This window comes from Gouania willdenowi, chromosome 16 (assembly GCF_900634775.1).
Source record: "Gouania willdenowi chromosome 16, fGouWil2.1, whole genome shotgun sequence".
NCBI classification, from domain to species: domain Eukaryota; kingdom Metazoa; phylum Chordata; class Actinopteri; order Blenniiformes; family Gobiesocidae; genus Gouania; species Gouania willdenowi.
The window spans coordinates 37,943,422-37,959,192 of NC_041059.1; the positions used below are offsets into that span (position 1 = coordinate 37,943,422).

The following is a 15,771-nucleotide window of genomic DNA, read 5'->3' on the forward strand; positions in this document are numbered from 1 at the left end:
CAAAATAAAATGTTTGTTGTTTTTTTTTTACTCGCTTTTATATTTTTTGTTTGGTGTATTTTTCTGTAATGTATGTTTTTTGGAGTCATTATGTGTATTTTTGTATCTTTCTGTTGTGTTTCTGTGCATTTTTTGTATAATTATAGTTTTTTGTTGCCATTGTAGTGATAAAGGTGTAATTTTTTGTACTTTTTGTAAAAATATTGTTTAATGTTTTGTTTTATTTTACTCATTTAGTATATTTTCATTAGAAATAAAGAAATACCTTGTGTGTGTGTTCCGTGAAATGTTTGAGACGCTGATAACCAAACTCCATAGCGATTGTAGCGCCAATCAGAAAAACAACAAAAAAGTGCTAAACAAAACGTAAAGCTCCAAACTACATGAGTGAATAAGTAAATTAAAGTATTATCTACAATTCGGCTGTTTTTTTATTGAAAAAAAAATCATTGTTTACCTTCAAACCGAGTGGTCAGAGCTGAGCTTCCATGCACGGCACCACAGAGAATCTGCAGTTTTCCAGATAAAGTATTGAAAGGGTTGAGTTCAATACCAACACTAGTGCGTTAATCAGCAATTACACAGACAGTTAAATGGTTTAAACAATGGGAAACTTGTCTGTAAAAGACTCACCAGTGGCTGACGGTTTCAAATGATCTATTCAGAGAGCTCTGTGTTTGAGATGCTAACGATAGCATGGCACAGGAGGAAGTGGAGTCTGCCATGGCTCACACACACACACATCAGTGACTCACATCCGGCCCAATACGTGACACTTAAGAATATTGCTTGTATATCAGTGTGAGCCCGGCTGCTCAGACGCCCCTCCTCCCTCTCCGGTGTAAAGCTATCTTCCTTTCTCTCGCTTGTATGTTTACAGCTTGGCTGTGTGCGCAGCGATTGGCTCTGGCTGCACACGTGACTCTTGCTCGGGTGAGGAGCTGTGCAGTGATATAGATATAGATGGTGCGCTAGCGCCCCCTCACACTGAGGTCAAAAGCTGAATAGGTTTCATTTCGTGGCCATCCAGATGTGAACTAAAATTAAAATAAACATTTAGAAATGACCAAATTACTCTAAAATAACAGATACACACACTTGGGGTATTTGGAAGCCATTGACAGAGTTTCAGGTCAAACTCGCACCGTATCAGGGAGATATTCGCTCCACACCCGCACACACACACACATGCACACACACACACATGCACACACACACCCGCACACACACACACATGCACATACACACACACACACACACACACACACAGACCTTTCTGTCATTATAGTATAGATTATTATTATTCCACACCTGTTTACCCCCTTAGGATGCCCAAAGTCTCACCAAAATTTGCACACACCTCAGGCCTGCTGGAAAATGAGATAATTTGGTGCAACATGTATTCATGGCCCCAAGATGAGCAAAAAGTTACATTATGACCCTGCTCAAAACCAAACAGGAAGTCGGTCATCTTGAGTTAATGGTGTTTTGATATACCTTCCAATTGCAAAGTTCCAACTGCTTCATATTTAATAGACATGTTGACTGTCCATCTTTAAACAAGACTCAATGTGACGGTTACCCATCATCCCTTGCTTTCTCAGAGGGCGCCGCTTTGCGTCCAACGCTTACAGCTCTAGCGGAAAGACGATATGATGTGTTGACTTCAAAATAGTGTTGGATGAATCTCTGTGATCAGTGGGAGGGGCCTATTATGTCACTGGAAAATCCTTCGCCATCACATTCTAAATGCTGTATCTTGGCTATTTTTCAATGGATTCGCATCAACGTCACTGAGACTGATTTTCAACTGGTTTTCCCTTTCATACTGGGTTTTAGAAAAAACGCTATAACTCTCATATACAACGTTCAAACAGCCTCATATTTGATACACATGATGACTGTCCATCCCTAAACAAGAATCAATATGAAAATGACCCATCATGCCTTGCGTTCTCACATGGCGCACGCCATAATAGACAACAGATATAACTCTCATATACAAGATTCAAACAGTCTCATATTTGATACACATGGGTTACTGACCCTGGCCACTCCTTCGGACCCTATGATGCTGCTCGCGGCTTTATTTAGGGTCCGAAGGCCATACTGGCCATAGGAACCTATTGTTTTTGCTCTTCTTGGGTATTATTATTCCTTTTCAGAAATGCCCTTTAGGATACCCAAAGTTTGCACGCACCAATGGCCTGCTGAAAAAATATATATTTTGGTGAAATGAAAAAAAATCGCTAAAAAAATGGCCACAGTGCGCATTATAGACGCCAAAAATGCAATGCATGACTGGCAGGTTTGCCCAATTCATATGAAATTCACCACATGGATTCTTGACCCTAAGTTGAGCAAAAAAGTTACATTATGACCACGTCCAAAACCAAACAAGAAGTCAGCCATTTTTGGTCAAAAAATGGCATTTCGCCCTGGAAACATATTTGCGTGAACTAGTCTGAGGGGCTCCATGTGACCTACTGAAGATTAAAAATCATCTAAATAATTTGCGTATCTCTAACGGTTTGATTGTGCGTGCATTACAAAAGTTACAGATGACTTTGCCCAAAACCAAACAGGAAGTCGGCCATCTTGGGTTAATGGCTTTCCACTTTTGCGCTAACTAGTCTGAGGGGCTTCACTTGATTCGCTTCAAACTGAACCAGAGCACTTAGGACCCACTGAAGATTAAAATTCATCGTAAGAATTTGGGTATCTTAAACGATTTGGTCGTTGTGCGACTGGCACCGTTAATCACGCATTAATAGGAAATTGCATATTACTTTCAAATGCAAAGTTCAAACTGCTTCATATTTGATACACATGATGACTGTCCATCCCTAAACAAGACGCAATGTGAAAATTACTCATCATGTCTTGCGTTTTAAGAGGGCACCGCTTTTAGTGGTGTCCGACGCTAACAGCTAAGTTGTGTTGACTTCAAAATAGTGTTGAATAGAATAGTCTTTTATTGTCACGGTACTTGGTGGTACAGTGAAATTTGAGAGATGCTCGCATAGAGCTACAGTACACCACAGAGCATAGAATTAAAAGACAGAAGCGAAAACAACAACAAGGCATTGAATATGTACAAAGATGATAAAAAAACCAACGTACGGCATAAAAATTTTAAAAAACGAGACATTGGTGAATAATTTACAGAATAAATAACAGTTTAAAGTGCTGTAGCGTTTAGTGCTAAAGTGTGTGTGTATGTGTGTGTGTGTGTAAGGGGGGGGGGGGGGGGTTTATGGGAGATTGTTCCTGAAAGAGTGTGTGTGTGTGTATCCATGGGTGTTTGCAGTCCGTATGGCCCAGGGGAAGAAGCTGTTTGTCAGTCTGCATGTGTGAGATTTTGTTGACCTGTAGCGTCTTCCAGAGGGCAGCAGGTCGAACAGGGGGTGAGCAGGGTGTAAGGGGTCTCCTGTGATGGCCTTGGTTCTCCTGAGGCAGCAGGATGTGGCGATGTCTTCCAGGCTGGGCAGAGGGCAGCCGATGATTTTTTGGGCAGTGTTAATGACCCTCTGCACTGCCTTCCTGTCCTTGACTGTTGAGCCTGCGTACCACACACCCAGACAGTATGTCAGCACGCTCTCCACAGAGGAGTGATAAAAGGCCAACAGCAGCTTCGTGTCCAGATGGTTCTTCCTGAGGACACGCAGGAAGTGTAGCCGCTGCTGAGCCTTCTTGACTAGGGCCCTGATGTTGTCAGTCCAGGAGTGGTCAGCAGAGATGTGGGTGCCCAGAAACCTGAAGGTGGTGACAGTCTCCACCTGTTCTCCATTTATGAGGAGGGGGGTGTGGTCCTGTCTGATCTTCCTGAAGTCCATGATCAGTTCTTTTGTTTTCTGGATATTCAGGGTCAGGTTGTTTGCTGAGCACCAGCGTGATAGTTCCTCTACCTCGGCCCTGTACGCTGTCTCATCCTCGCCTCGGATGAGTCCCACCACAGTGGTGTCGTCCGCATATTTAATAATGCGGTTGGTTGGGTGAGTTGAAGAGCAGTCATAGGTGTACAGGGCGTACAGTAGAGGGCTCAAGACGCAGCCTTGCGGGGAACCAGTGCTGAGTGTGATGGTGGAGGAGTGGTGGGGGCCGAGTCTGACAGACTGTGGGCGGCTCATCAGGAAGTTTTTAATCCAGTTGCAGGTAGGGAGAGGTATCTGTAATTTCAACAGTTTGGTGATTAGGATGTCCGGAATGATTGTGTTGAACGCTGAGCTGTAGTCCACGAAAAGCATCCTCACATAGCTCTTCTTGTTCTCCAGATGACTCAGCGCTGTGTGACGTGTGATGGCGATGACGTCCTCTGTGGATCGGTTTGCCCTGTAGGCAAACTGGTGTGGGTCGAAGGTGGGAGGGAGGCAGTCTCTGATGTGCTGAGAAACTGATCGCTTCATGTACTTCATGATTACAGACGTCAGAGCGATCGGTCTGTAATCGTTTAGGCTGTCTATGGCAGGTTTTTTGGGGATGGGGACGATGGTGGAGGCCTTCAGACATGTGGGGACGGTGGCATGTGTCAGGGAGAGGTTGAAGAGTGTGGTGAGGATCCCTGTCAGTTGGTCTGCACATGCTTTAATCACAGCCCCTGGGATGCCGTCAGGACCAGCAGCTTTCCTGGGGTTCACTGCTCTTAAGTTTTTCCTCACCTCATGCTCCTGGAGAGAGAGAGGTGGGGTGCTGGAACCAGGAGGGGGCAGTGACTGCAGGTGTGTGGTGGTGGTCTCGAAACGGGCAAAGAAGCTGTTCAGCTCCTCTGTCAGTGTGCTGCTGCGGCTGGAGGATGTGGGAGGGGGGTTTCCTTTATAGTTGGTTAGGGCCTGGATGCCCCTCCACATCTGGCGCGGGTTGTTGTCTGTCAGGTATCCCTCTATTTTATTCTTGTAGGAGACCTTGGCCTGTTTGATGCTCCTCCTCAGGTCTGCTCTGGCGGTGCTGTAGAGGGCTCTGTCCCTCGTCCTGAAGGCCGAGTTACGGGCTCTGATCAGGGTCTGGACTTCCCTCGTCATCCAGGGCTTCCTATTTGGAAAGACCCGGATGCGTCTGTCCTCGGTGACGTTCTCTACACAGCACCTGATGTAGAAGAGGACAGACTCGGTGTGTGTGTCCAAGTCCTGATCTTCAAAAATACTCCACTCCGTGCAGGCAAAGCAGTCCTACAGCTGGTTGAGAGCATTTTCAGGCCAGGCTTTGATGGTCTGAAAGGCTGGCTTAGTTTGCCTTCTGAGGGGGGTGTAGGCAGGGAAGAGGAGCAGAGAGAGGTGGTCTGATTGTCCAAGATGGGGGAGGGGGGTCGCCCTATATGCATGCTTTATATTTGAGTAAACATGATCCAGTGTGTTTTCTCCCCTGGTTGCACACTTGACGTGCTGGTAAAATTTCGGGAGAACAGTCTTGATATGTGCTTGATTAAAATCCCCAGCGATGATGTGAACCCCGTCCGGGTGAGCCCTCTGTTGTTTAGAGACCATGATCTGAAGCTGGCCGAGTGCCGTGCTAACGTTAGCGTCGGGAGGTATGTAGACAGCAGTTACAATGGCTACCGTTAGCTCCCGTGGCAGATAGAACGGTCGGCACTGGACAGACATGGCCTCTATGTCCGGTGAGCAGTGAGAGTGTATCACTCTGCTGTCTGAGCACCAGTCCTCAAGCACATAAACACAGAGTCCTCCTCCCCTGCTCTTACCGGAGGCTTCGGTCCGGTCGTGGCAGTGGAGAGTGCGGCCTGCTAGCTGCACTGTAGCGTCGGGGATGTGCGGGCGCAGCCAGGACTCGCTGACAATCAGCAGACAACACTCACGGATGTAGCAGTTGTAGGCGATCTGTGATTGCAGCTCATCCATCTTATTTGCAATGGATCTGGCGTTTGTCAGGAAGATGGATGGAAGCGGAGGTCGATGCGGTCGGCTCCTGAGCTGAGCTAGCAGGCCTGCCCGGCGTCCGCGTTTCTGCTTCCTCTCTCTGCGCCGCCTCCGGCGCCTGCCGTGCCCGACAACATTCCACGGGGTGCCCGGCGGTCTTGCTATCTCCGATGGAATGTTGTGTGTCCGTGAGAAGATGCTTGAAATATCCATTTTTGCCTGAAAACCGATGTCTATCAGGTCTTTACGGCTGTAGATTCGGTTGCTGTGACATGGGTATGTCATGATACAAGGACATAGAAAGGACATAAACATACAAAAAGGTGCAAAAGTAGCGGGGAGCCTCGGGCCGCTGCGACTGTGCGCGCCGCCAACTGAGAAACATCGCTAATCGACCTGGATGAATCTTATAAGATGGGAGCAGGTCTCTGATGAAGAAAAAACATTCTGTAATTCGTGGGAGGGGCCTATAATGTCACTGGAAAATCCTTCGCCATCACATTCTCAATGCTGTATCTTGACTATTTTTCAAGGGATTCGCATCAAATTTTTAGCTGGTTTCACTTTCATACTGGGTTTTTTTGACTGGCATCATTTTGCATGCCATAAGAGAAAAAACGGTTTAACTCTGATATACAAAGTTCAAACAGTCTCATATTTGATACACATGGGTTATCGACCCCTGCCACTTCTTCGAACGCTACAACGCCGCTCGCGGCTTTAATTTTGATTGTAGTTTTGAAGCAGCAGCTCGACAATAACACAATGTTTTGCTTTGCTCCGCGGAGCAGAAAAGAGAGCAGTGGAGAAAGGAGATAGAAGTCCATAGTTTGGTCAATCAAAGCCAGCGGTTAATTCAACAGCTGTTCTATCTCCACTATTCAGGACGTTTAGTGAAAAAATGAAATTTTTAATGATCATTAGTAAAGCTCTGCTGCTTCATGCCCCGGTGAAGCCTGTTCTGTTTGCCGAGGTTTATGTGTGTGTGTGTTAAGGCTGAACGATTGACCTTAATCGCATCGATAATTAGGTTTTTACTACTGCGATAATGTAACCTCTGGTGCTGGAGTTTTTTTCTTCCGTCTCCATCATTTGAGTGATATATACTGTATGTTCACCAATCAGAATTGCCAAGAATCGCCTTCCTGAGCTGCTGGCCAATCAGAGATGGTTACAGGACACACGCTTGTATGCGCTGCATACACGATACGCACATGCGCGAGTCTCTGAGTGCGCTAACAACTACACTAGGGCCCTATAAAATCCACGTTAACAGCAAGTTTTGGATTTTGAAACGAGGGAAATTTTCTGGCGCCCACTACCAGCCGTCCCACCCGCTCAACTAAGCTCTAGTATCCCATATATTTTAAGATAGGTGTACAAGAAATCTAAAATAGCCACTTATCAACCACTTACTAAATTAAATTATGTGATTAGAATCTGGCAGGTCAACCTTTACTAACATTGAAATGCTGTGAACATTCCTACTAGGGCTGGTGATATGGACCAAAACTCAAATCTTAATATATTTTTCAAAATGGTGATATATGATATAAATCTAGATAATTTTAACAAATAAAGTCTGACCAGAAAGAAATTTCTGGGTTAAATTTGCTGATGCAAAATGCTACACAGTGACATTTATTAACAAACAGCTGATCAATAGTACGTGCCACTTTTGGCTTTTACACCTGTAAGGGACAGCATGTGTGTATATGTATATATATGTATATTAAATAATATAGTTTCTATATCTACAAAATAGAAAACTCGATACATCTTGAGTCTCGATATATCACCCAGCCCTAATTCCTAAACTATAAAACAGCCTAAATAAAAACATAAATTGTATATGAAGCACATGTGTTTATTTAATATACTTACAATTTATATACAAGTCAACACATTGTATATTTACTGTTAATTTCACGTTGCTTGTCTTTAAGTTAGACATTAACATTTTATTTTCATTATTATATATTTTCTTATAATTTCTCATGCTCACTCATGTGGTTCTCTGGTATTTACTAATGACTTATTAGACACATTTATTACAGACTTTACATTCTTTAACATTTTTTTAAAGCTGTTTATATTTGTGGAGCTTTTGATTGGCTGATTTTTCATGGTGACATACGTTGTTCCTTCTGCTGTGGTAGACGTTAAAATCTCAGTTATTAATCTAACAGAACGTGTAACTGTGTCCCATCCTGATGCTCTTTAGGAAGATAAACTCTCTGTTCCAGTTTCCAACATATTTAAACCAGTTCTTGGTTTTTTTTCGTCGTAACGTCTTCATTCATCATCTCTGTTCTGAGTGGTTTCTGGGTTTGTTGACGCTGTCGGCACATTTCAGGTGGCAGTTCTCGCGAGACTTGTGATGGCGTTCAGTTTAGTAAGGCATCTTTTTAATTATTACTACATTAAAATACAGAATATTTACGGGAAAATATTAATACGGGAAGATGGCGGGAAAGAGGGGTAAAACACGGGAGTTTTCCTGCCAGAACAGGATACTTGACAGGTATGGTTAACAGAATCATGGAATCAACCAATGAAAACGGAATCTACTGTTGAATTTGGAAATGGACAGAATCTGGTTTAAACGCTGTCATCGTGAGTGAAAAGACGTTTTTATATGTGGAAATGTCTTTCCCTCTGCCTGGCCAACAGTCTGAATAACTTCTATTGTAGATTCGACAGACAATGGGACAGACCTGACTCCATCCCCCCTCACACCTCTGACCAGCCTCACTCCAACACCTTCACCCCCCACATCAAAGCTATAGTCTCACCACAGCTGCTTACAGAGGCTCTCTCCCCTATCCCTCCCCCCTCCTCCCCCCCTCCCACAGAGACACCTTTCTCCATCAAAGAAAGAGATGTAAATAGACTTTTCAGGAGTCTAAACCCCCGTAAGGCTTGTCGACCGGACTCTGTCTCTCCCTCCACCTTAAAGCACTGTGCTGATCAGCTGTCTCCAGTGTTCACAGACATTTTTAACACCTCACTGGAGACATGCACCGTACCAGCCTGTTTTAAGGTCTCCACCATCGTTCCTGTCCCTAAAAAGCTGAGGATCACAGGACTTAATGATTACAGACTTGTCGCTCTGACATCTGTGGTCATGACGTCCTTTGAACGCCTCATGCTCTCCCACATCAAGGACATCACCGACCCCCACCTGGACCCCTGCAGTTCGCCTATAGATCCAACAGGTCTGTAGACGATGCTGTAAACCTGGCTCTCCACTTCATCCTCCAACACCTGGACTCCCCAGGCTCCTACGCCAGGATTATGTTTGTGGACTTCAGCTCTGCTTTTAACACAATAATCCCAGTTCTCCTTCAGGACAAGCTTTCCCAGCTGAACGTGCCAGACTCCACCTGCAGGTGAATCACAGACTTCCTGTCTGACAGGAAGCAGCACGTGAAGCTGGGAAAAACCATCTCTGCTTCCTGGACCATCAGCACTGGATCTCCTCAGGGCTGTGTTCTTTCTCCTCTGATCTTCTACCTGTACACCAACAGCTGCACCTCCTCTCACCAGTCGGTCAAACTCCTGAAGTTTGCAGACGACACGACCATCATCGGTCTCATCTCTGATGGAGACGAGTCTGACTACAGGTGGGAGACAGACCGGCTGGTGTCCTGGTGCAGCCAGAACAACCTGGAGCTCAACGCTTTAAAGACAGTGGAGATGATAGCAGACTTCAGGAAGAACCCACCCCCCCTCACCCCCCTCACCCTGGGAGACTCTACAGTGAGCTCTGTGGAGTACTTCTGCTTCCTGGGGACCATCATCATCCAGGACCTCAAGTGGGAGCTGAACATCTTGCACATTTATTTTTGTTGAATCATTACGGTCTGGAATGATGTCATCAGGATCATTTAAATTAGGTAAATTTAAATTAAGTTGATCAAAACTTAATCAATAAACCTGATCAGATTCAGTAAACCATTGATCCCTGAGGGGAAATTAAGTGACATTAATGCTGTTCTCATACATCTTTATATGACATGAATACCGTATTTTTCGGACTATAAGGCTCACCGGTTTGTTATTATTATTATTATTATTATTATTATTATTATTATTATTATTATTATTATTATTATTATTATTATTATTATTATTATTATTATTAATAATAATAATAATAATAATAATTATTAAGACGCATTAAGCGAAATAAAATAGTCAGATAAGTCAAACTTTATTCAACTCATTAGCAATAACTCTCTACATTGTTCAGGTTTAACACATAAAATACAGAACAATACACTCACTTTTTCAGTTCAGTATGTTGAAGTAGCTAATTCATTTATAAGGTGCACCTGATTATAAGGCGCACTGTTGATTTTTGAGAAAATTAAAGGATTTTAAGTGCAAATACGATAATTAAAATGGAGCAGTCAGAATAATCCATGTCATTACAATTTATATCTACTTTTTAATTGTATCTTACTCATCATTTTAAATTACATTTTTATTTTTGACATCCATTTTTGTTCAATTATAGTTTTTTTTTAATTATTAGTATTTATTTTGTTTCCTCACAGAACAACTTATATTTTCTTTTTAATTAAAGTGCCTTTTTTTCTCTCGCCAGCCCTGAGTTGGATTTTCCCGGTAAAAGGTTTGAACTTTTTACCACCGCCATGTTCAGCTTCCAGTCCAAAAAGATCTACCTATTCATGTTCCTGGGCATCCAGCTGGTGGTCATTGCCCTGTTCTCCAGGGAAGCATACAAGAAGAGTGTCACGTACTTCATCCACATCTTACGGAAAGACAACGCTTCCATCCCAACAGGACGTAACCAGACGTCTACGGCAGTGGTGGCAAATGGAGGAGACGTTTACGCCAACCTTTCCCGTCTGTCCAAAGCTCACAGCCAAGGGGAGAACCTGACTTACTGTCCAAAGACCTCGCCTCTCATTGGTCAGTGAGCTTTATTCATGTTTGTGTTCAAGTGACCAGAAAAGAACCAGAATTATCAGATGATGATTGATGGCTAATTTCTTTAAGATGATTTAAACGCATCACTTTTGACTTTCAGATAATGTTGTTGTGTATGTAATTATGTATAGCAGACATGGGCAACTGCCACTCTGTCTTATTTTGTAAATGCACAAAATGCTTCCAAAAACACAAAAAAAATACACAAAACAACAGTAAATATACACAAATATATTTTAAAAAACAATAACAACATACAAGACAACAACCAATCTATAAAAATAACTTAAAATGTACAACAAAACACCAAAAGTACACATTAATGACTTCAAAAACACAAAACGTAAACACAAACTCTTTTTTCCTGTGTTAATGCTAAGATTGGGCATCTGCCACTCTGTCTAATTTTGTAAACAAATAAAATAGTTTCAAAAGTACAAAAAAATACACAAAACAGCAAATATACACAAATGTATTTAAAAAAAAATAACGAGACAACAACAAATCTACAAAAATAACTGAAAAATATACAACACGAGATCAAAAGTACACATAACGTCAACACAAACCATTTGTTTTTTTTTTTTTCCTGTTAATGCTCTGATTGGGCACCACTCTGTCTAATCTACCTATAAAAGCAAGAATGTTCTGCGTGCGTGTGTATGGAGCGAATATCTCACTGACACGGTGTCTGTTAGACCTGAAACTTTGTCAATTACTTCTAAATACCCCAAGTGTGTTTATTCATTATTTTGGAGTAATTTGCTGTTGCAAAATGTTCAAAACGTTCGTTTTAAGATTACGGCCCTCTCGGTATTTAGCGTGGTATTGAGCGCGCTACTTCCGGTTCCTGGTTCATGTCATCACTGTGTCGCAGTTTGTTTGGGTTTAAAAAAAAAAACCAGCTTTTTTGTACTGCTAAAAGTTATTTAAGTTAATATTTCAAGATTATTTAATATTTCATGGTTATATAAAATGATTCCCGTCATCCCAAACTTCCTTTAAATCGCGGGTCGTGGACTCCACTTCCTCCTCCGTCTCCATCATTGTGCCATGTCATCAGCATTATCAGAGCTTTCTGAATAGGTCATTTCAAACCGTCAGCCACTGGTGAGTCTTTTGCCGACAAGTTTTCCATTGTTTAAACCATTTAACTGCTAATTGCTAATTAACGCACTGTTTCACTAGAGTTGGTATTGAACTCAACCCGTTCAATACTCCATCTGGAAAACTGTGGATTCTCTTTAGTGGTGCGCAAGGAAGCTAAGCTCTGACCATTCGGTTCGAAGTTAAGCAATGTTTTTGTTTACAAAAAAAAACACTGCCGAATTGTAGATAATACTTTACTCACTCATGTAATTTGGAGATTTACATTTTGTTTTACGCAGTTTTGTTACCAGTACTTTTCTGATTGTGCTACAATGGCTATGGAGTTTGGTCATCAGAGTTTCAAACATTTCACGGACACACACACACAACACACACACACACACACACACACACACACACACACACACACACACACACACACACACACACACACACACACACACACACGGTATTTATAATGAAAAAATATACTAAATTAGTAAAATAAAACAAAATACTAAACAATATTTATATTATTATAAACAAAAAGTACACAAAAAAACAACAAAAATATATAAAAAGGCTCCAAAAACACACACAATGACTACAAAAAACATTTATTACAAAAAAATACACCAAACAACAAAAAATGAAAATGACTCAAAATACACAACTAAATACTAAACTAAATATTTATACAAAAAATACACAAAATGACAACAGAAATGCACAAAACTACACCAAAACATATACAAAAATACACATAATGACTCTAGAATCACTACGATGGCAACAAAAAACAATAATTGTACAAAAAATGTACAAAAACACAACAGAGATACAAAAATACACACAATGACTCCAAAAAACGTAAAAAAAAATACACCAAAATAAAAAAAAAATAAAACAATGAGTAAAAAAACAAACACATTGATCATGCACATGTCCCATAAAATTGAACCAGAGAAATCACACACGTTATTTTACTTTTCACCTGCAAATACACCCCTTTATAACACAACAGAGTGCTGAGTATGTACACCTCTTTGTACATCCAACCTTCAAACACATACTCATTTATAATTGACAACTCTACTTAAGCTCTCACGATATGAATACATACTTCTGACGGGAACTGTACTAGTTATTTTAAATAAACAGCGTACATAATCTGGCTGTTTTTCTCTTGTTTTCCCACTTCCCGTCTAAAGACGGCAAATTCCAGATTATCTTATGTCTTCTGAAATAGGGTTCTCAACCTTAGGGTCAGCAACCCATTTTGGGTTGCGAGACACTGGGAGGGGGTCGCCAGATGCCTTCAAGAAACGAAGGATATTTTTTGAACAATTTGAGCCTTTTTTGCATTTTTGCTTATTTTTACTCTTTTTATGCAACAACGCCAAACTTGCCATATTTTAACCTTTTTTCATCACTTTTTCTGACCATATTTTGGCTCCTTTTAATGCATTTTTGCCACTTTACTCCCATTTCTGTCAGTTCTCCTTGAAATTTCAAAGCCTTTTCTGCACATTTTTCTACTTTAAAGACATTTTGGACACTTATAAACCCTTTACACCATTTTTCCACCTAATGTCACATATGTTGACCCATTATTGTTACTTATAACCTCTTTTCACCATATTTCATGCTAATGTATCCACATTCACAATTTGTCATGCCCATTGTTTGCCAGTTTAAACTAAGTGTTTCTACTTTTTAAATGACATTACCCCAACCCCTCCTCCAAGTTCTGCCACTTTAAAGCCAATATTGTCACTTTGAACCCTTTTCGCCTTTGTCGCGGCAAATTTGCGGTTGACCTCATTTGGAGACATGATTTATTACTCTGGTTGAATGATGGAGTCCAGTCAAAAGATGATGATTTTATAAAAAAGGTTTATTATAAAACTAAATAAAAAAGAGTACAAAGATGGACAAAAATTAGTGACCGCCCGGGCGGACGTCTGATGATCGAGGGGCCCACAGTTCTAACTCATCACGTATATTCCCCCTCAGTCCCCCTCCCTCCTCCCCCCAGGAGATAAAGAGGACAGAGAGGAGAGAAAGAAGAGGGTGAAAAGAGACAGTTTCTTCTTAGGTCAAAACAGCCAGTTCTCTGGTATCTCCTGATTGTCAGCTGTGCTGGAGGTGTGTGCGTGTATGGTACTTGTGTGTATGAATGGATGTGTATTGGGTGAGTATGTGTGATTATGTGTGTGTGTGTGTGTGTGTGTGTGATAATAGAGGATGCCTCTGTGTCTGGCATGTGTTTTGGGAAGATCACCTGACCCAGCTAGAAGTAGAGCAGGAGGCACAATGAAAGTTACAACTTAAGGCTTAAAGGAATAAGATACATGAGTAAATGTATTTACAAACCTTTTTTTCTGTTTGTTTTTGCCCACTCTAATTTTCATCTTTTAAACTATTTCTATGGTTTGTAAAATTCCAATTCACCACATTTTCCACCATCTTTGGTCATTTTTAACCCATTTTATTTCTGAGTAAAACAATGATTTGCATCTTTAAGATGACAATATACTATGGCACAAATAATACTAAACTTCCTGGATAACAGTGGATATTATTTAGATGAATTAATAAATGTGGTTATCACAGATTCATAGAACAATGGACCATCGTTTTACTGACTTCATGGATGGACCCCAAAAATCTCTCCCCTTTATTCCCCCTTATAGATGGTCCTGTCTCCACATGACTGTTCTTCAATGTTCATGTCTGTGTTCACCCACCTTCAGCTACAGTGGGGGTCTCCGCTCTCTGGAACCTTTATTTTAAAGGTCACGGGCTGAAAAGGTTGAGAACCACTGTTCTAAGATGATCCTATCAGATGGTCCTGTGATCTGATATAAGCTCAGAGTGAATTAGTCCTAATAATCAGCTCTGAAACGGGTCAACATTAGTAAATATTAAACTTGTTCAATATTTACGACCAAAACTCCTCGTGTGTGTGTGAGGAAAGCTGACGACTCCCGTCTCATTAATCCTGTGATTTGTGACGTGGAACGGAATGTAGCCAATCAGGAAGCAGCTGACTGAGAAACGCTTAATGCTGCATTCAATGGAACTCCACAATTCACAAGTTAAAATTCCCGATTTCTGAGTTCAGCAGCAGCACGTTGAAATCAAACATGGCTGACTGCTTTAATATGGGATTTTCTTTCAACTTCAGGTGGCGTTCAAAGTTACTTTTTCAGTTAGGAGGTTGGAAAATGCAGAGTTCTGAGTTGCTTGGAACGCAGCATTTGATCACATTGTTTGATCACGTGTGTGATTTTGTTTATTCATACTTCATGTATTGATCTGTAACAGCAGGGTTCTCGCCAGCGCTGTTGAGCGTAGGGGCCCCCGATGTTGTAATTTTGCTACCTAACAAAGCGAAGGCCCCCCATGCTCCATTTTCATCATGGTAGGGGTATTTTTTTGTTGTTTTTTTTCCTTTTTAATTGGTACCGTCGTAATAATTGTTGCACACTTTGACACTAAAAGGACTTCCAGGTGTGCACGTGTTGTTTAAACTTTGAATCTGAATAACCCAGAAACACATACATCAGCCTCACCGTCTATTTACTACAGACAATTTGCTCAGATGCTCCCGTCTTTACCTGTGGACCCCGAGGACCCCTGCAGCAACTTAGCTGCCCCAAACGCTGCCTGTGCGCATCCTCTGCTTGGTAACCGCAATTAACCTCCAATATAAACAGTGTGCTTCAACCAGACTTAGCATGTACATGAAGCTGCTCATCATGTTTATAACTCACAACAGATCATTCTATATGTGCGCACACGGATGTGAACACCATCTGGTTGAAATATTTGTGCTCAAAGAGACATC

General features: G+C 41.6%; 1 protein-coding gene across 2 annotated transcripts in view; it reads left to right on the top strand.

The window, feature by feature from the left end:
* LOC114477616 (beta-1,4-galactosyltransferase 3-like) overlaps nt 1-15,771 on the top strand; it is a 39,954-nt gene that overhangs the window by 7,967 nt on the left and 16,216 nt on the right. For both annotated transcript variants that reach the window (XM_028470040.1, XM_028470041.1), the window contains exon 2: nt 10,483-10,811. In XM_028470040.1, coding sequence (XP_028325841.1) covers nt 10,532-10,811 — 280 coding nt within the window. In that variant the 5' untranslated portion in view covers nt 10,483-10,531. The remainder of the gene's footprint in view (nt 1-10,482; nt 10,812-15,771) is intronic.